General features: G+C 47.2%; 1 protein-coding gene across 1 annotated transcript in view; it reads left to right on the top strand.

Moving 5' to 3' along the window:
- The window catches only part of CMTR1 (cap methyltransferase 1), a 2,036,190-nt gene that overhangs the window by 193,648 nt on the left and 1,822,510 nt on the right, over positions 1 to 20,032 (top strand). The window contains exons 3-4 of the mRNA XM_069608763.1: positions 11,295 to 11,446; positions 11,742 to 11,900. Of these exons, the coding sequence (XP_069464864.1) occupies positions 11,295 to 11,446; positions 11,742 to 11,900 (311 nt within the window). The remainder of the gene's footprint in view (positions 1 to 11,294; positions 11,447 to 11,741; positions 11,901 to 20,032) is intronic.

Genomic DNA, 20,032 nt, shown 5'->3' with positions numbered 1-20,032 from the left:
CTCTCCCTCCATCTTCCCTTATCCTCCCTCGCCCTATTCAACTGATCCGAATAGGATTGCAAGACTTTTTAAAAATGTTTATTTGTTTTTACATAACAGACCATCAACAACTCTAATCCCACCCCTTTTCCCCTCCATATTTAATATCGCTGCATTGGTTGTGTTCCTTCTTTTCCCAGTATGTCCGACACATAGATAAATCCGTAGTTGTCCAAAATCTACAGTTTATGGGTGTTCTTTTTGTAACAATGTGCCCCTGTGTAGGAACAATGAATTGGGCCCCAGATCTTTGTGTACTCCCTTGGGTGCCTTCAGTTGCCCAGTATCTCAGGACGGAATGCCAGGCCGCCCTGTTCCTCCGAAGACTTCGGTTCGTTCCATCCTCCGAAGAAAGCATCAGCGCTCCCCTTTTGACTTTTGAGCATCAACTCATCCTCCTCCCATCCCCCGATATGCTATAATGTCTACACCCGGCAACTCTGAGGCAGCCCTACCTATAAATTAAACTAAGGGGATAGCACCTTTTCAACACAACCCCTGCCGGTTCCACATGCCAAACAGGGTCTCCCTTGTAGTTCCCCCTGTGTGGGTCGCTCCTCGGGTAAGGGTCCAAACATTGCATGGGTAAGTGCATTCCAGAACGCTACGTCTTCGCTCACTTCTCTTAAGCCCCTGTACACTGCACTGTGCCAGACCATTGTCTCTGCCATTGCCCACCTTTGCAAATCTCCGCACCATGCATCAATATTCGGACCGGAGGCCAACTTCCAGGCCATGGCTATCCTACACTTTGCCAATACACAAATGAGGTCTTTAATTTTCACCAGCTGTGCATTGTGCCTCGTTTGTCCCCCTCTCCTCTAGGGAACATACCAAGTAGGCAAACCTCGGGGCCAGTCGTGCATTTCTACTACGCCCCTAGCCACTCTGTCTGCAATCAACTCCCAGAACCTTTTGATTACTGGGCAGGTCCCAAACGTATGCATTAAGTCTGCCCCCTCCCCATCACACCTGGGACAACCTGGTCTGCCCGTGCCCCTGATCTTTGATATCCTGTGCGTCGTCATGTACATGCGGTTTGTCAGGTGCAGTTGTAACAGCTTAAATCTGGCGCGTCTCTAGACTCGCTTTGCGTAAAGGGGAACCCTTGCCCATTCAGCATCCGTGAGCATCCTGCCCTGGTCTGTTTCCCATCGTGCTCTGGCTCGCAGTCCGCCCTCCCCACGCAGGTCAGGAATGCCTCATATAGCCGTGACACCACATGTCCCCCCTCTGACATGTCGTACATGGCTTCCAGTACCTGGTGTCCCTCAGTTCCAATGCAAGCCTCAGGCCATCGTTTAGCAATCTTCCGGACCAAGCCCATGTACATCAGAAATTGCCCTTTATGTAACGCCTGTTCTTGGTTCAGTACCTCAAAGTTAATCAGCCGCACTTCCCTCACTAAGTCCCCCAGTCGGGCCACCCCGCTCTCTTCCTAATAGTTCCTGATGTCTTTGCTTATTTCCTCCTGTTAACCTTATCGAGGGTATGTGTGGTGAGTAGGGGTCCTTGACCGCCATGAGTTTCCAGGCTCTATCCCATACCCTTTTTCCAAGGGTCACAAGTTGTGGCAATCTAGGCAATTCAGTCTCCCCTACCCAGAGCACTTCTATAAGTAATTAAGCTTCACCCAGGGTTGCAGTAGCTGCGTGCCCAGCGTGGCCTCATCCGCCAGCCATAACAAACTGCAGTTGTCCTGCTGCGTAGTATAGCGCCAACTTAGGCGCTTTAATTCCCCCATTAGCGTAGTCCCTCTGCAATGTGCTCAGCACTATTCTGTTCCTTCCCCCTCCCCACAGGAATTCCGTCACGACCGCCTCTGCCCGCCGAAGTAACCTCCCTGGTATGTTATATGGGATAGTCGCAAAGTGATACAACAGACAGGGAGCGCCACCATCTTCAATAGGGCTGCTCTACCGGCCATCGACCGCAGTAGTTTCTTCCAGAATTGCCTGGACGGCTCAATGCCGCCTGCATGTATTTCTCATGGGTGGTCCGAAAGTCATGCCTGATGTTCACCCCTAGATAACTAAACGCCTGCAGGGACCACATTAGCCCCAATTCCGGTAACTGGTCCTTGTCCAGGTCCTTCATATCACCCAACGGAAACAGACAGGACTTATCGCAGCTAATCCGTATACCTGAGAGCACCGCAAACCTATCCAGGACATCTAACACATAAGGTAGATTGTCAGGCTTTTTTATGTAGAGCAGCATGTCGTCTGCATACAGTGAGACCACCTATTTAGTCCTTTGCACTGCTATGCCTGCATCCTCATATTTCGACTGTAGGAAGGCTGCCAGCGGTTCGAGGGCCAGAATGAACACCATGGGGGACAGCAGGCACCCTTTCTTAGTGCCCCTTTTCACTTCCCAGCTCCTGGAGATGTGCCTCGCTGCCCGCACCCTTGCCATGAGTTTTGTATAAACCATGCGCACCCACCTCAAGAAGCTGCCTCCGATACCAAAGCACCCCAGTTTGTCATTCAACCAGTCCCACCTGACAGGGGTTTAACCACATCCAGAGAGGCAACCACGTAATCTCCTTGCATGTTGTTGGTGCAATATATGATGTGGTGCAGCCGTCTCAAATTCCAGGAGGCGTTCCTCCCCGGGGCATGCCCTAGCTGGTCAGTGTGTACCAGGGTGATTATCAACCCTTTTAGTCTGTTCGCCAGGATTGCTGTATTTTATAGTCCGAGCTCACCATGGTGAGGGGTCTATAAGATCAACAGTCTAATTGAGGTTTCCCAGTTTTAATAATCAGTATTATAATCTACTCCCATAGGCTCTGTGGCAGCACCCCCTTCTCGTATGCTTCTTCTAACATCTCCAATACTGTAGAAACTAGGGCTTTTGAGTATTCCTTATCAAATTTGCCAGGCAGCCTGTCTGCCCCAGGCGTTTTACCTGTTGGTATTGGCCTAATAACCGCCTGTAATTCCTCTGCCGTCAGGGGTCGTCTTGGATCTCTGCCTGTGCTGCATCAAAGTTCGGAAGTGTTATCTGCGACAGGGCCTCCTGAATATCACGTTCATCTCCCGCCACATCCTGGCTGTATAGGGCCTCATAGCTGGTAAACACCTCATTAATACCCTCCTACGTTCTTCTTGTTGCTCCCCGCGCATCCTCGATAGTGCAAATCATTTCCCTTTTGTCCTCCCCATGGTACATAACACACTAGCAGCCTCCCCGGGTTTATCACACCCATCGTGCAGCTTCTCTGTGCATCTTGGATAATCGAATTTGCCCAGGCTGTCTCAATGCGCCATGCATTCCTGCTGTAACCTCACCAAGTCGCCGGCGCTCACTCCCTCCCTCGCATGTTCCCGTTCCACCTCAGCTATCTTGGCCTCTGTGTCTGGGCCCTCAGCAGGTCTTTTCTGTTGCCACTCATCTTGCCCATCCCCTCCCCCCTCATCACAACCTTGAAGGCCTCCCATTGCATGCCCACGCTGTCCACATTACTCTCAAAGAAGCCCTTGATGCCTTTCACCATATGTTCCCTAAATGTAGCTTCTAGCTACTGCTCCGCGCGTCACCTCCACGTTGGGATCGGCGGCCTGTGCGGCGTCTTCCGCTACATGGCTATTAGTGGGGCATGACCTGAGAGGACCCTTGGAAAGTATTTTGTCTCCTGGTACTCGTCTAGCGTCTCCGTCCCAGTGAACAGGTAGTCTGTACCGGTGTACACATTGTGTACGGCTAGTGCGAGTAGCCTCTGGTCTCTCCATTCACCAATCTCCATATGTCTGCAAGTTTGAAGTGCCCCAGTAAAGCTAGCACAGTGGGGCCGGCTTCTTGTACTTATCGGACCGGTCTATGGAGGGATTCAGAGTGCAATTAAAGTCCCTGCCCCCCCAGTTCCACAGCGCCCCCCTATATTGCGTCAATCGTGCATACAATGAATTAAAGAAAGCCCTGGCGTCATGGTTAGGGGCATATGTATTGACTATGCACACCTCCCGATTCTCCAGGAAGCCGTGCAGCAGCAACATCCTCCCCTCATCGACATGCTTAGTTTCCAGTACCTTGAATGGGACAGTGGGCGCCACCCAAATAAGCACCCCTCTGGCGAGTGCTGAAAAGGCAGAACCAAACAGCCCTCCACCCCACTGTTTAGCCAGTGTGCTTTGTCGTTCCCTTGTGAGGTGTGGTTCTTGCAGGAGCGCTATTCTGGCTCTCTTCCTTCCATCCCTCAAGGACAAAGTGGTGAGGAACTACGGGACGGGCGTCCTTGTGGTCTCATCGCCTGGTGAAGGAATTTATGAAGGGACTATTCCGATCGTTCCCGCCGGTGAAGGCTCCTGCCTCGGCGTGGGAGCTTAATATGGTGCTGACCAGGCTCATGGGGGCCCCATTTGAGCCTATGCATTCGGCACCTTTGAAGTTCCTGTCATGGAAGACGGCGTTCCTCGTGGCCATCACCTCCGCACGACGAGTAGGAGAGATCCAGGCCCTATCTTCCAAGCCTCCATACTTTACTTTTCATGACACGAGGGTGGTGCTACGGACGCACCCCTCCTTCATGCCCAAGGTGCCATCGGACTTCCACCTCAATGAGCCCTTGGTGTTACCAGTTTCTTCCCGTCGCCTTCGACGCCGGCCATGAGGACTTTGCACTCGCTGGATGTAGCTAGAGCGCTGAAGTTCTACGTGGACTGCACGAAGAGTTTTCGGAAGACGTCACAACTGTTTGTGAACTTTGGGTCTGTGAATCAAGGGAAGGCTCTCTCGAAGACTTCCGTTTCCAGATGGCTCTCCGGCTGCATCATGCACTGCCACCGGTTGGCAAACCGACCGCTGCCCGGCCGTCCGAGAGCCCATTCGACCAGAGCGATCGCTGCTACTACGGCGTTCCTGTCTGGTGTGCCCCTGCTGGACATCTGCAGGGCTGCTACGTGGAGGTCTACGCGCACCTTCACAATATTCTACTGCGTCGATCGGGACTCCAGGGAGGAGTCCAGGGTCGGCCAAGCAGTGCTGCGCAACCTGTTCGCCTAAGGTGAGGCTGGTGAGGAGGTAAGAATTGCTTAATGTTGAGTTTTGGATGTAATGCTTAATGATGAGCCTTTGCCACCTCCTGTGGTTGTGCATGTGTATACAGCTATGTATTCTCTTATTCATGAGCATGTGAATCCATGCCAGACCCCATGCTGGAGAAGGAACAAGTTACTTACCTGTAACTGTTGTTCTCCAGCATGGGTCTGGCATGGATTCACATGCGAACCCTCCCACCTACCCCTCTGCAGCTCTTCACTTGGTTATACTGCCACTTTGCGTGCTACCAAATATGAGGATGGCTGCCAGAGGCGAGGCTTAGGGAGAGGGTAGTCATTGGCTGGGGGCAGTATGACCCAGAGATCAGTGATTGGTTACTACTAAGAAAGACAGATCAGAAACGAAACTGAGACTGATTTTTTCTTTACCGAGGATTCCCAGCCTGACGACGGGGAATATTCATGAGCATGTGAATCCATGCCAGACCCATGCTGGAGAACAACAGTTACAGGTAAGTAACTTGTTCCCTCCTTCGCAGGAGCCTCCCTCTGGAATGGTCTCTCTGCCCCTCTCCGACTTGAGCCAGATCTCCTTAAGTTCCAGAAGCCCCTCAAGACCTTCCCTCTCCCCCCTCCCCTGTTAACACCCCCATCCGCAGCAGCGACTGGCTGCCTGTTTCCCTCTTGGTTCTGCAGGGCACCAGGCCCTCCCACTCAGTGCCCCCTCCTCCTCGCAGTTAGCATGTGGACCCGCACCCCATGCAATCCCTGGCACTTGGCCTCCCCTTGCACTTGCCTAACCTTTTTGGCACTCTGACCCCCCTGGTCACTTGCACTCTCTCCTATTTACCCTGCACTTCCCTTCCCACCCTAACACTTTGCATTTCGTGCAGAGTGCCCCCCCTTCCTCGCACTTCGTGTTACTGCACTTGCATGATCTGAATGTCACAAGGCCTAGAAGGACCGTAATTTATATCTTCTCCCTTTTCTCCCCCCTCGTTCCCCTTTATTGTCTTGTGGTTCCTTCAAACACCATTTTTTGTATAGGCGCCTTACACAACTATCCAATAAATAAAATGTGATGGTTTGGAAAATAACTCTCCCAGCTTGCTCATTGGGTCAACATGGATGTCAATAATATCTTCATTTCTTGCGTCTCGGACAGCAAAGCAGTTAATGAGGGATGGAAGGATGGAGTTATATATCGATGGTAAAGCCACCTCCAGATCGATCTTTGCCCACTTTATTGTGCGCTTTGCATGGCCATTAATGGTCAGACCGACAGCAGACATGTCCGTCTTTTTCCCCTGCAAACCCCAACAATATTGCTGTCACTGATAGAATTAGTGGGTTGTGATTGCTCTCCTGTCTAGTAGTAACTCGAAAATCAATAATAGAGGACCAGGTCTGCAGGTTCAATAAAATATAATCTATTAGACTGGATCGATTTACGGTCTGGTAAGTCGTCTTTGCTGTGGAGTCCTCCAGGAATGTGTCATTGTAGACCCTCATGTTACTTGACAGCACTATGGCAGCGATTATTTTCAGTTTTTATATTTTCTATTGGGTGGAGAGGCCACAAACTCCCGGATTCCCCATAGTCTATCCTCATCTTCTGACAAGCCGGTCATAATCTCCATTGGCTCGTACTATATATTAAAATCGCCCATTACAAGGATTTTCAGGGATTCACCAATTTCTCTATGGTGACTTGTAGATAGGTAAATAGAGTGGTGTCCCCTCCACCCCCACCCAAGCGCTTCTCCCGGTTATGAAGATTTATTAATAAAATGTTCCATCTGGTCCCAAGATGGGAAGTTCCAGCAAATTCCTCGGGTGGTTCCAGTAACCTTTTATGTTCCTATAGATTGATGAGCAAATCCAAAGGAATAGTCCCCCACTTGGCCTACCCCCTACCCTTTGTTGCCGGTTTTGAGATACTTGTGTAGCCCTGGAGAGATGGGGCCGTCTGTTCCAGTCCTGAAACCCAACAATGTCATGGTTCCCGACAAGGGACATCCGCAAAGGACACCCATGAACATGACAACTTTGTGTCTGGCTTTCATTTCTGACCCCTCACATAGGGTAGAAATTGGGTGATCGAGTCTGGTACCTTTCACCTATAGCAAGGCACATAAAGAGGGCAGGAGAGCCGGGCCCTCCTAACTCCCTCCTAACTCCCTCACCCCTTCTCTGCGGCAGAACAGACTCTGGCAACAAAAACTGGTAGGCTTGCTCCCCCAGGTAGAGAGGAGTTCCTCCCTCCCCCCGAAAGGTTCAAGTCCCTGACCCTGTCGCACTCCCCAGCTTCTGACTTCCTCTCACTCCAAGTGGTCCCCCAAGCCCTGGGGGTCCTGAGGCATGCGCTCCTCCAAGTGCCATTAACTGCGCCAACACAGAGGCTTTGCCATACCTAACCTAGGGCACCTGGCACCCGAGATGCAGCCCACCAGCCCCATTCTGACCCCCAGTTCCCCAGAGGCGATAACGTCGAGGGAAGTGAGCTAATACCCACGCTGGGACTAGCCTTAACCTGCATCAGGAGTCGGGATTCCCTGAGTCTCAGGCTGGGACCGCATTAACTTGTCTCGTACATTGTGAAACCCTAGTTGGTCACACCCGTGGCAGCCCCCTTGCGGATTGATGAGCACCAAATACCCTTTAACGAAGGAGTTTTTAAATTCAGGTCTGCAGCAGAGTGCTCACAGGGACATCTGCAGAGCCTCTATACATTGTTGGCTGTCTATCTAGTGGACATCACTCTCCCAAATCCATTGGGATGGCCCTGGAGACTGCTCACAGAAAACAAATCTGCCCTTGGGTGCTGCTTACCTTGCCCCCCCACCCCCCTTTAACAGCCCCCACAGACCTCTCGTCACCCTTCTCTGTCCCAGATTAAAGGGTCCCCAATATTAATGAACCCCCCCCCCTTTCAAGTATTTGCCCTATGTCCTTCAGCATTCCTTGAAATGTTTGCAACCAGCCTTACCTCCCTAAGGAAGCCAGCCACTCCTAGGAGCGGTGTCACAATACATACTGAAAGTGCAAAATGGTGTCTGGTTGCAGCTGTACCCATGTGTTGTGGGAGCAGCTTCAGAACCAAAGGCCTGAAGCAGATGTCTTTCATCTAAACCATAGTGGGGAGATTATGCCAGCAAATACATTTTTGTCTCTTGATACACTATTGCGAATGGATTTTGTCCTCCCACGTGTTCCTCATATTTGATATTCAATATCCAGCTTCAGCTGCTTCGGAATTATTTTGTCGGCAGAGGGTGCTGTGCTTGATGTCCCTTGATGTCCCTCGAGGGCCTCCGTCTCTGGGATGATGTCATTGAAGGTATATATAGCACATACAGCGCCCCTTGCTTCAGTTACATTTTTCTGAGTAAGCTTACGCTTTGAGAACTACGGCGCGATTCAATTGTTTAGTTCGTGAAAATCTAAAATCTTCAATTACGACTACCCCGAAGACGGGGTTTAAAAAGCATTAGGACTGTGGTTCCAAGATGTCGATAACCGATCCGCATCGAGTATGCTTGTGGTGTCTCGGTGTGGAACACAAGACCTCGGCCTGCTCGAGATGCCAATCGATGACCGGAAAAGCTCTGAAGGAGCGAAAGGGGAAATAGGTGGTAGGTACAAACCCCAAGAAAACCCCTTTGACTACCCCATTGAAGAAACCTTCTTCGGACGATGCGAGAGGCGACTCTCCTCGAAGGAAGAAGGTGACATGGTCCAGTTCGAGGAGTGGCTCCCACCACTCGGTATCTTTGAAGTCGAAAAAGAGGCACTATAAGTCGCCTACTTCAACTTTGTCTGACTCCTCTCCTGAGAGAGCTATATCTTGTCCCACGGAAGCCTCCACTCCTGCCGAATGGGAAGCATTCAGGTTAGAAATGTTGAAAATGTTTGAAAAACAAAAACCCTTGACAAGCCATGCACCTACCGCACCTTCTAAAGCCAGTAAGGAAAAGGCTTGAGCCAAATCCTGCACGCCCTCATGCCTGGGACGAAGGCCAGATCCACGTTGAGAGTCGTTGTTGGAACAATTAAAGGCTATTTGGCAGCACTATCCATCTTTAAGCGCTCGTCTGAAGATTCTTCTTATTTTACGATTCCACTGATGATACCATTTCTGAATGGACTCAAGTAATGTGTCTCCCTCCCACCCCCCAATCTCCTTTTCAGGTTCCCGTTTGGGAACTTAACTTGGTGTTAAAATTCCTATTGTGTGCACCATTTGAACCTCTACATTCATGCCCATTAGGGTTACTAACGTTCAAGACCATTTTGTTAGTAGAACTAACTTCAGCCCATGGAGTGAGTGAGTGAGTTTCAGGCACTATCGTCTAAACCACCCTTTACGGTATTCCACAAGGACAAGGTCGTCCTGATGGTTAAACCTTCATTTTTGCCTAAAACCATTTCAGATTTTCATGTAGGACAAACGATTGTGCTACCCACTTTATATCCTCCACCTCATCCTAGCAAGGAGGATGAGAGATTGTATAGATTAGATCCACGTAGAGCTCTAAGCTTCTACATTTCTAGATTGACCAAACTTTGTCTGGATTATCAATCTTTTATAGGTTATACGGGTCATAGACTGGGTCTGCCTTTAACAAAGCTGACCTTATCAAGATGGATCATTCTAGCAATTTCAGAATGCTACAGGCTGGCGGGCAAAGATCCTCCAGAAGGCTTGAGGGCCCATTCCACCAGGGGCATGGCTGCTTCTTCGGCTCTGCAAAGAGGTGTTCCTATTAAAAACATTTGTGAGGCAGCTACGTGGTCTTCAATACATACATTCACAAAGCATTGCTGCCTTGATTCTTCCCTCAGTCAGGATGTAAGATTTAGAAAAGCTGTCCTCCATTTGGTTCATGGAAACCATTGATACATTCTTACTCCCTCCACCAAAACAAACACTGCTTTGGGAGTCTATTAAAGATGAGGAATACGTTGGAGGACACCATCCATTCGAAGAACAAGTTACTTACCCCTGGTAACATTCTTTCGACTGGATGTTCCTCCCACGTATTCCTCATCGCCCTCCCAGCCTTACCCCATAGTAGAATTTCCCATGCTATTACAGCTTTCGATCCTTCAAAGCTTAGTTTGGTCAAACTTGTATTTGTGCGGGTAGTTCTACTGAAAGAAAAAACAGACCTGAAGCCAACGGGCGCTGCACGTGCTATATGTATATATATCTTCGATGACGACATCCTCCAGACGGCGGCCCTCGAGGGACATCGAGTCGACTACATTGTTGTGCGCAGCGGCCTCTGACAAAACAAATAAAGTAGTTGAAGCTGGATATTGAATATCAAAGATGAGGAATACATGGGAGGAACATCCAGTCGAAAGAACGTTATTAGGGGTAAGTAACTTGTTCATCTATTCTAGAGATGAAAAACAGCTTAGGTTTACTTTAGCAATGTTCCTAGTTTTAAAAGGACAGCTGCCCTGCCACCAGGTTCACAAGGTTTACAATTTGGCTGGGATGGTTTTTAGAAGTGTCACCCAGTGCTGCTCAAGATGAGTTTAGCTTTAGCCATCTGTTTGTAATTCCAAACCAGACCTTCTCAATGTCTAATATTTGATTAAAAAAGGTAAGGGGCATGATAGACAGCTGTATAAAAGGAAACCCACATGAGAGGCTGCTACTCTGCTCATGAATGTGCACATTTGAAGTACATGACCCTTTTCTCTGAAAGGTGGCTAATTCACAATTCAGCTGCTCGGCTATTTGAAAACTGCAGAGCATAAGTGTACATCAACCTATTATATCACTATAAATTGGCTTGTTTCAGGCCTTGCAAGCATGTAACACGAATATTGCCAATTACTGATGGTATCCTATTTGCAATAGAGCATATGTGGGAAGTATTTAGCAGCACCACTGGCCCGCAGAGAAAACAACTTTACTTTGCAGTACAAAAATAAAAAATGCCTAGGATTGTACACCTCGGCACTCCATGATCTATTGTTATTGGTCTGTGATTTACGTGCTCATTCAAAAAAATTGGAAATTAAATTTGTATTAAGAAATTGAAAAAGAAAAACGTGAGTAGGAGTAAATCATAGTAATGGTTATTAGTCACACATTTTTCCAGTCGTATGTATGCTTTTACTCGTGGCAACCACCTTCTTCAAGTCTATCTTTACGAGGTGAACCTTATTTTCAAGCACATCGTTGGCTGCCTGGAATGCAGGATTCACTGCTACTTTGATTCTTTTCTTTTTCAGAGTCTTCGACGAGCGACAGCGGGTCTGACAGTGGGAGCGATGAGCGAAAACCCGTTTTTAACTCTGCTGAAAATGATGCTAAAGCGGACCCTCTTGTGGAAGGAACCTCCTCGCGCTTTGCCATGTACAATAGTGTCTCCCAGAAGCTCATGGTAAAGAGCAACATTTTTTAGTGTTTATTCTTTGGATATAAAAGATAGTTGTTGAGAAAGCAGTAAAAGCACTTTCCTTGTACCGTTTTGTATATATCTATTGTAAAACCACTTTTCTGGCTTTGTCCCTTTACTGCTTCACAGACCACACATTGACAAATGGAAAATAACATGTAGGGCTAACTGTACTAATGTCTGCCATTGTTTTCCTCATTGTCCTGCTTCAAAGTTTTCTCCCATACACCCCGCTGCCTCTGTAGAGCTCCTACATTCACCACATTTCGTTTCTTTTCAGGCTAAAATGGGCTTCCGTGAGGGAGAAGGACTGGGAAAGTTTGGCCAGGGTCGGAAGGACATTATTGAGACTTCCAATCAGAAAGGAAGGAGAGGCTTGGGCCTCACCTTGAAGGGCTTTGATGGAGAGCTGAACATTGACTGGCGAGATGAACCCCCGGTGAGTGTTCATTGTTTTAGATGCTCCATTTCTCTGACTAAATATATTAGGATGTGTTTTACTTACCCCATTTTAACTGGTTTACTACTGCGTATCTTTGTATCTTCACCTGCATTACAGTTTTCTTGTGTTCTTACTTGAATCAGATCAAACTGTCTGAAAAGTAAAGTGTTGGCGCTGTTTAACAAGAACACCCCATGATGGATGTATATATGTTTATAGTGTATGCTATGTTTAGTGGTTTTACTCACCTTTGATTTGAATTTCAAGGCCTACTACATTTTAGTGTTTTTCTACATTCTGTCTAACTTGAATTATTAAGAGTGCTCTGTACTCTCACGTTCTTAAGTCTAATCCTTATTGCTCAGTCACATTATGTTGATAGAGGTTGACTAGACATTTGTGTATTTTCCTGTTAAGCAGAATAGAGGAGCCTCTCAGACTCCGCCCACATGGTTGATTCTGAAAATCCTTCTTAACCGCCAGTATCATTGTATATTGTTATAGAACACCATATCAAACCAGATATGATGTATTTTTTATTTTTTAATCTACCCAATGGCCTTGGAGATTCCAAATTATAGAATTTGGATCAGAGTTGCGCACAGTTAGGGACAGCCACTGGCTGTTGGAACTTTGGCTTCCTTCAGACTGTTTGCAGGAATTCACTGAACTGAATATTTTGCGAAACTGCGGGCCAGCTTTTGGGGGTGCCAGTAGATGGACCCAGCAGTTACATGTTTCCACTATATTATTCAGAATAGAGCATTATGAAAGTGAGTTTGTTTAGCAGAGCTTACTTTCTGTGGCTGAACTACAGCATCGTTTTGTGCAACAAAAATGAAAAAGCTTGGGATTGTTACCCACGTCTGTCACACTACTATAAATATATATGGTAGCCCCCTGTACTGGTAGCCGTGGTAGCTAGCTTTTGTACCTTAAAATGAGAATGTTGAACTTGCTCCCCCTGGCTGCATTGACAGCCATAGAGACTGGTTAGTAATCCTCAAAGAAGTGCGTTTCAGTAGATGAAAGCACAATGTGCATTGTTTCCTTTATTTAGCTCTGCTATGGGTTTTTTTTTTGGTTTTTTTTTTAATAACTTTTTATTAAGTTTTACAAAACACAAAGACAATTTGAATACATATTAGCAGTATAGGCAGCGGGGTCCTGCGAGCAGTACATGATGGACCGGTATCTCCGAGATCATAGCTGGGGCTTTCAAAGTCACTGACTGCGGATAAGTTGAAAGAAGAGGGAAGGAGGGGGAGGTGCTCCTTAGTTTGTGAGCTCTGTGTTTATTCGTCCCATTTCCCCCAAGTTTTCTGAAATTTCCGGAGGCATCCCCTGGCTGTGTATATGCAGCGTTCCAGGGAGGCACATCTGTTCATTTTGTTAGTCCAACGGTTTGTGCATATTTTGTCTGCGGAGCCCCAGGTGGCGGCCGTTAGCCTCTTACCTGTCCCCAGCGCAACTCCCAGGAATGCTTTTTCGTATTTGGTGAAATCGGTTTCTTCTCCCCACACCCCCAGTCTCCCCACACCCCCAGCAGTATCAAGTTGGGGTCCTTGGGTACTGGGGATCCCATTATTCTGACCTGGCCATCATTGTTCTAGAGCAGTATGACCTGTGCAGTATTCTGAGCTGTATCAGTCTCAACTTAGTGTTGATGCCTATTTCCCGGGGAAACATCAACGCCTCCACCCATTCTTCAGCCTCTAAAGTGCCAAGGTCGTGTTCCCATTTTCCTTTGAGTACTGTGAGTTCTTTGGTGCCGAAGGAGTTGAGTGCCTGTTAAAAGGTGGAAGTGACCTTAGTAGGTATGCGGTCTGGGAGGACGTTTGTTTCTAAGGGGGAACAGGCGGGTATATCAGTGAGATCCGGGAATTGGGCGGCGATAGCGTGTGCGAGTTGAGCATGTCTGAAGCGGCCCATGGGTTGCAACCCATGATTCGTGTTTAATGTCTCAAAGTCTACCAGTCCTTCCCGAATAATGTCAGCCAGTGTAGATGCCCCTTTCCTTGCCCAGGTTCGGAAACATTGCATCTTCTGTATTTCGTGGAGATGTGTGTTATGCCACAGGGGTTGGATCAGTGTTGGTCTACCGCCCCGTCCAATGTGTCTGTGTGCCTCCCGCCAGATGCAACGGATATGGAGTGATCCTCTTGGTACTGCGCCCAGGTTCTTGCTATTGTCGTATAGTATCCGGAGGGGGTGGGGGGAGAACTGTCGGCACTCCTTTCTACCCGGATGTGTGGGATCCTTGGGTCCCCGTGTATCCATTTGTTTACTACCCCTGTTTGGGAAGCCCAATAGTAGATACGGATATTCGGTAGTCCTATCCCACCTTCCCACACTGAGCGTTGGAGCGTTTTGAGCCTGATGCAGGGTTGTTTCCTGCCCCAAAGTAATGTGCGTAAGGTCCTTTCAATGGTTGCAAAGGTGTCGTTGGGGATGGGCAGTGGTGCGTTCTGGAGGACATATAGGAGCCTTGGGAGCGTCATCATTTTAAACAATGCAGCCTTCCCCAATAATAACGGGAGAGACTGCCCGTGCATAACGTCATTCATGAACCTTTGCACCACCGGTTGTAGGTTAATTCTGGAGAAATCGTCCAGTGTCGTGCTGACCCGTATGCCCAGATACGTGAAGTCCTGTATCGGGACGGGTTATGGGCAGGGTTCTGGGATAGCTTCGTCCCCCCCTTGGATAGGGAAGTATGTTGTTTTTTGTGTATTTACCTGGAGTCCCCCAAAGTGTTGATAATCCGCTAGAATTTGGGACACAATCGGGCAGGAAATTACTGGATTGCCGAGGTATATGAGGTCGTCCGCGTACAGCAAGACGCGTTCTTCTCCTCCCTTTGGCCATGTGAACCTGGACCAGTGTGTGTCTGTTCTAAGTCTGATCGCTAGAGGTTCGGTTGCGAGAAGGAATAATAGAGGTGAGAAGGGGCAGCCTTGCCTGGTCCCCCGGCCCAATGGAAACATCCTGGATGACTTCCCATTTACCCTTACAAATGCTTCAGGGAGAGTATAGAGGAGTTTGGCCCATGACATAAATGTCTGTATGCAGCCCTCCAGATAAGATGCGTATTAGGATGTTTTACGCAGTAAAATCTTGTGGAAATGCCATCATTATTTTTTTCGTGCGTACGATTTACGCTAGCTAATCTCAGTAGTTGTTTGTTAATTTCCAGCCACTTTTCTCCAGTAGATGGCGATGAAACACTTCAGCAGTTGCAAGCCTTGTGTGAAGACTTTGCATTGTCATGTATTTGTGGATGATGATCCAGGCAGGCTGCAGAGAATGTGGCACGACTTTGAACAAGACCTGCCAAGTGTGACCTTAACACAAATGTACCAAATGCCTGCAACATTGCACACACCGCTTAGTTACACAAACCTGTGCCTCTGTAGTGGGCCTCTACAGTGCAGTACATTTCGTAAAAGTCGGGCCAATTTCCAAATGTTAGACCTGGCAGACAACATAAGATGGTATGCCATGCAGGGGTGAAGTCCTAAAAATAAAAATGGGGGGACTCCTCAACAAACGCAATGGGATGTGAACGCGCCAGAAATTAGCAGATCAAGGTGAAATATGCACCTTTCATTAAATTGGCTTTGCATAACCAGCCAAATTGAACAGGGTGAATGGCATTTGCCCTTCATAAAATCAGCGCACACACAAAACCAAGAGGATATTTTCTTCTAATAGTGTTTTTGAAAACGTTAAAAGGTGTGTATGTTTTAAACACCAAGAAGCAATAGAAATGTTTCCCCTGAAACTTGCAGCAACGAAGGGGGACATTTCACCTTTAGTTGTTTATTTTTCAGCTGGTTATTCAGGTTATAGTGCAGTGATGAAGTGTCCGGGTTGCAAACCTGACTACTGCGGTGCGATCCCTGGAGGTCGGCTTTAATTCATATAAATTCCAAGAGGACATTCAATGTTTATCATTTTAGCTGGGGGACTGAGTCCATCCACCCGCGTGTACCCTCGACTTGAGCCGCCAAGATTGGTTCTTTAGTTGTTGACAGCCAAGATGGGTGGTGCCATTTCTTTTCCGAGTCCGGACAGGCAAGTACAAGTTGCCCAGCTCAGTTCTACGTGTGCAGCAAGATGGCTGTACGTCCCCATTTATGGCATATACTGTTCTGCCGTTAGTTGCCTGTGGACTAAACATGCTTTATGTGAGATTTATGCTCCAAAATTAAAGGGGAGCTTCCAGCGGGGAGCCCAGTATGTTCAGCTTTGAAAGTATTTGAGGAGGCAGCTTTGAGCTGTTGACTCGTTTTTCTTGTGTCAGCACCAGATTCAAATGTGGAAGTAAAGGCAAATGAGTCCAATCTAACGGCAAACATGTCAGCAAGCCGTCACATACTCATTTGCCACACAACGATTGCTTGCAAACACTAAGATGGTCATGCCCCAATGGTATCTCTGCGTAGATGTGCCCTAGAGCCACCTGGCTGCAGTAATGAGCTTCTGAAAAAAGTGATCATCCATGCACAACTAACCACACACACAGACGGATTGCCAAAGATGTCATTTCTTTTGACTAGCTAGACAGTAGTGATAATATCGTCATTAAAGGACAAGCCACTGGCTTATTCACACATTTCGCTTTTCTGTCACCATATTATTTCGGTTTATAACTTATTGATTAATGCTTCCCATCCAGCATTAATATTGTGTACTATCATCTCAAACGGATATAAGTGCAGAATGTGTCCGCTAAAAGGAGAGCAGGGCTCCAATTAAAGCACGAGGGCACTGGAAGTAAGCACCAATGTGGAACCGAAAGGAGAGCAGAGTTTTGAACGTTTCATGATGCGAGTTTTTATTATTTTATTACTAGTCCTACTTAAAATTTCTTTAGAAATCCCACTTTTTTTAAGGGTTACAGCAATTCATTTTTAGAATGAAAAGCACTGTGAATAGGGGAATGTGGCGCTAGAAAAGAGAAGGCTGGGCAGGAGCTGTGAAAGTACAGATCGGAAGGGGAAACTGGAATGAGTAAAGTAGCCGTCTAAAGAATAGAGGGTTACAGAGCAGGGGAAGATGGTGAGCAACTATAGCTGAGAGCAGGGTTGGCAGGACCCCATAAGAGAAGGAAGGGTGAGACAGAGGAGAGCTGAACGGGTAACTTTCCAAGGGGGGTAGGAAGGAGCCATATACGCATTGCTCTGTCTGTCGGGTGCAAGGCAGTAACACTGACATTGACAACCAGGTTCACCTTGAACTTCAAGTTCAAATGACTTGGTCTGGATGAATCATTTATAGGAACACAGCAGGAAACCCGCTCTCTGTCTAAACATGTTTAATGAGGCTAGGGCCGTCAGAATAAGTTGCCACTTGGCAGGTACATCTTGGGGAAGTCAGAACAGATTACTTTGATAGAGAGGTGATTAGGATACTGTGTATGAGGGGACGGTTGGAAAGCAGCATTGTGGGTAAGGAACATGATGGGTCTTCACTGTGAGACTGGAGGGTGATAGCAAAGCACTTCAGCTAGTTGGCACTACAGCTGTTTTATATGGCATGCTTTGAGGATGAGATAAACTTGGGGACCAGAGGGGGTGGGAGGGAAGTAGTCGGAAGGTATTTTGATTGTTGAAACGGAGAGAACTGTTCACTCGAAGCGTCACAAAAGACATGAACTATACCTAACCATACATACCTTGAGCGTGAGAATGTCACACATCTGAAACTTTGACAGCCATGGATACAAGCCTTGCAGGCAGAACACGGTTCTTTCCCCACAACCTTTCTTGCCACCAACTTCTTCCTTTACCCCACCCACCCAAGGCTAATGGGGTTGCATAGGGTTTTGGTTACAGTGGTTTGGTATTTTCTCCCCAGGTAACCCGCAAAATGGTATTTTTGTTCTTTGCTCCAGAGGCCCCTGGGGATCTGTCCCTAGGGTTTGGGCAGATTGCGATGCATGCCTTGGCACCAACATACAACTGCTAGCACACGACCAACTAGCAGCTCCAGTGAGCAGGGACAACTGTACACACAGCTTGCAGGTGGTAGTAATGCTTCACTGACACATGCATGATACACCTCCGAAAGTCTGTGATCCTTCCCAGCCCTCTATGCCACTGCTTGCTTCAAAGGAACATATATTGTATGTCTGCATAAACATATGCTCTACACAACAAGCCCCAACTAAAACATACCTTTGGATTCCACTTCACCCCATCTCATGTCTGTGCCTTCATGGCCTTTTCTGTCACCCGCTGTGTGCCTTGCACCAAAATAAAATGCACCTAGAACATAGTTTCTAGCCAACCTACAGATCCATTGTGATTTTCCTCTGGCCCCACTCACTGTTCTTTGAGGTGGACAGCTTACACGTTAGGAATAGATGAGCGTGGACAGAGACTCTCACTATCTTTAAAGACAAACTCAGAACCCCAACCAGGTCTAATTCAATGCAATTGTTACTGTACCTACACATCTGCATCTCTGACCCAAAATCAAAATCCCTAGTAGCCACCAGTTGGTTACTCAGCATTTAAGAAAACAAAAACAGAAGACCAGTATTTCAGAGCTGCCTATTGCATTTTCATGGTGGCCGCTTCTTCAATGGGTGAAAAACAAACATTTATTCAGTTGAACTGCAGATTTAAACTACTCTTATATAACAGCAAGCTGTATGAAAGTCTAAGAATCACTCAAATCAGGATCATATATTGCAGGTTCTTTTGGATGTTCCTCTGCAAGAATTTACAGAGATCTTACATTCTCCTTTGTCTAGCGTTCATTGTTAACCAGTCCTGGCTTTTAAGCTCGCGACACTTCGCATACTGGTACTTGTAGGCCAACATTTATACAAAGGAAAATAACAGGACTTTCCAAAATAAAGAAACAAAATAGCAGAAGAGAACTCCTGTTCGAATACCAATCGACTAAATGTATCCGTAGGGTCAGGGTACAACCCCTTAACAGAGGTGTACCTGCCCACGTCCATGTATTTAAACGGGCTTGTAGTGCCTTTATCGGACTTAAGTACAATGGCATAATGTTGTGTAATTTTGTGCATTCCATATACTAATTAGTCAGCTACTTATTCTTTAGGGTGTGCCCTGTGATTGTTATATGTAGCATTATCATATTACAACATGCATCTGTTCCTGCCCTAGAAGTCCATTGTTCTGTAAGCTTGGGGATTCCTGCTCAGAGGCAGCATGAAGAGGCAGGGAGCTAGCAGGTAAGAAAGACTTGGCTGTATTGTACATATGTCACAAGTACCAGTTACTTTTCGGGTTACATGTAATCGGGAGCACACCTGCCAGCCATCCTCAGGCTTATGAGCTCGGGGGCGTAACTGGCAATTTCAGAACACCCCTGCATCATCAGCCATCCAACATTCATTGAGGATTCATTTGTTTAGTCAACTACATTCTCACAGCATGCAATCATGACCAGCAGGACACCAGTGCTAGAAGACCGCAGTCATGCACTTGATTTGCAGCAAGACAAAATAAACCACATTCCCTTTATATTCATTAACACTACCAGACACAACAAAGCGCTTGCTGGACATCAAGCACAGCCATGAGGAATGAGGCCCACTCTATCTGGTATTTTATTGGATTCCAGGACGTGACCGACTGCTGCAAGATATGGTTTTGTTTCAAACATTTTTCTATAGTTTTAACTTTATCCACCTATTAGATGATGTACTTTTTACTCTCTTATGAAGGCAAAAACGAATTTTTACTCTCTTAAAATTGCATTTACTCTCTAATTATAAAAATAGAGCGTAATATACTCTCACCTCAAAATCGTATCTGGAGCACTGTCTGTATGAATCCCATCCGTCTCATGATTTCCCATAGAGCGTCCCACCCCACTGAGTCGAAAGCCTTCTCTAAATCCACGGCGAGAAGGGCCATAGGGTCCGGGATCTCGGCTGCTCTGTCTAGGGCGATCTGGACTCTGCGCAGGTTCATTTGTGTGGATTTGCCTGGCATAAATCCCCACTGGTCTGGGTGAACTAGAGCTTCGATTACCCCCAGCATTCTGTTGGCTAACACCCGGGCTAGTATTTTTGCCTCCCCATTTATTAGTGATATGGGTCTATATGAAGCACAACGTTCAGGTGATTTCCCCGTTTTGGG

This window comes from Ambystoma mexicanum, chromosome 4q (assembly GCF_040938575.1).
Source record: "Ambystoma mexicanum isolate Mex_15411 chromosome 4q, UKY_AmexF1_1, whole genome shotgun sequence".
Classification (NCBI taxonomy): Eukaryota; Metazoa; Chordata; class Amphibia; order Caudata; family Ambystomatidae; genus Ambystoma; species Ambystoma mexicanum.
The sequence above is the reverse complement of the archived record's forward strand: the minus strand, read 5'-3'. Positions and strand labels throughout refer to the sequence as shown.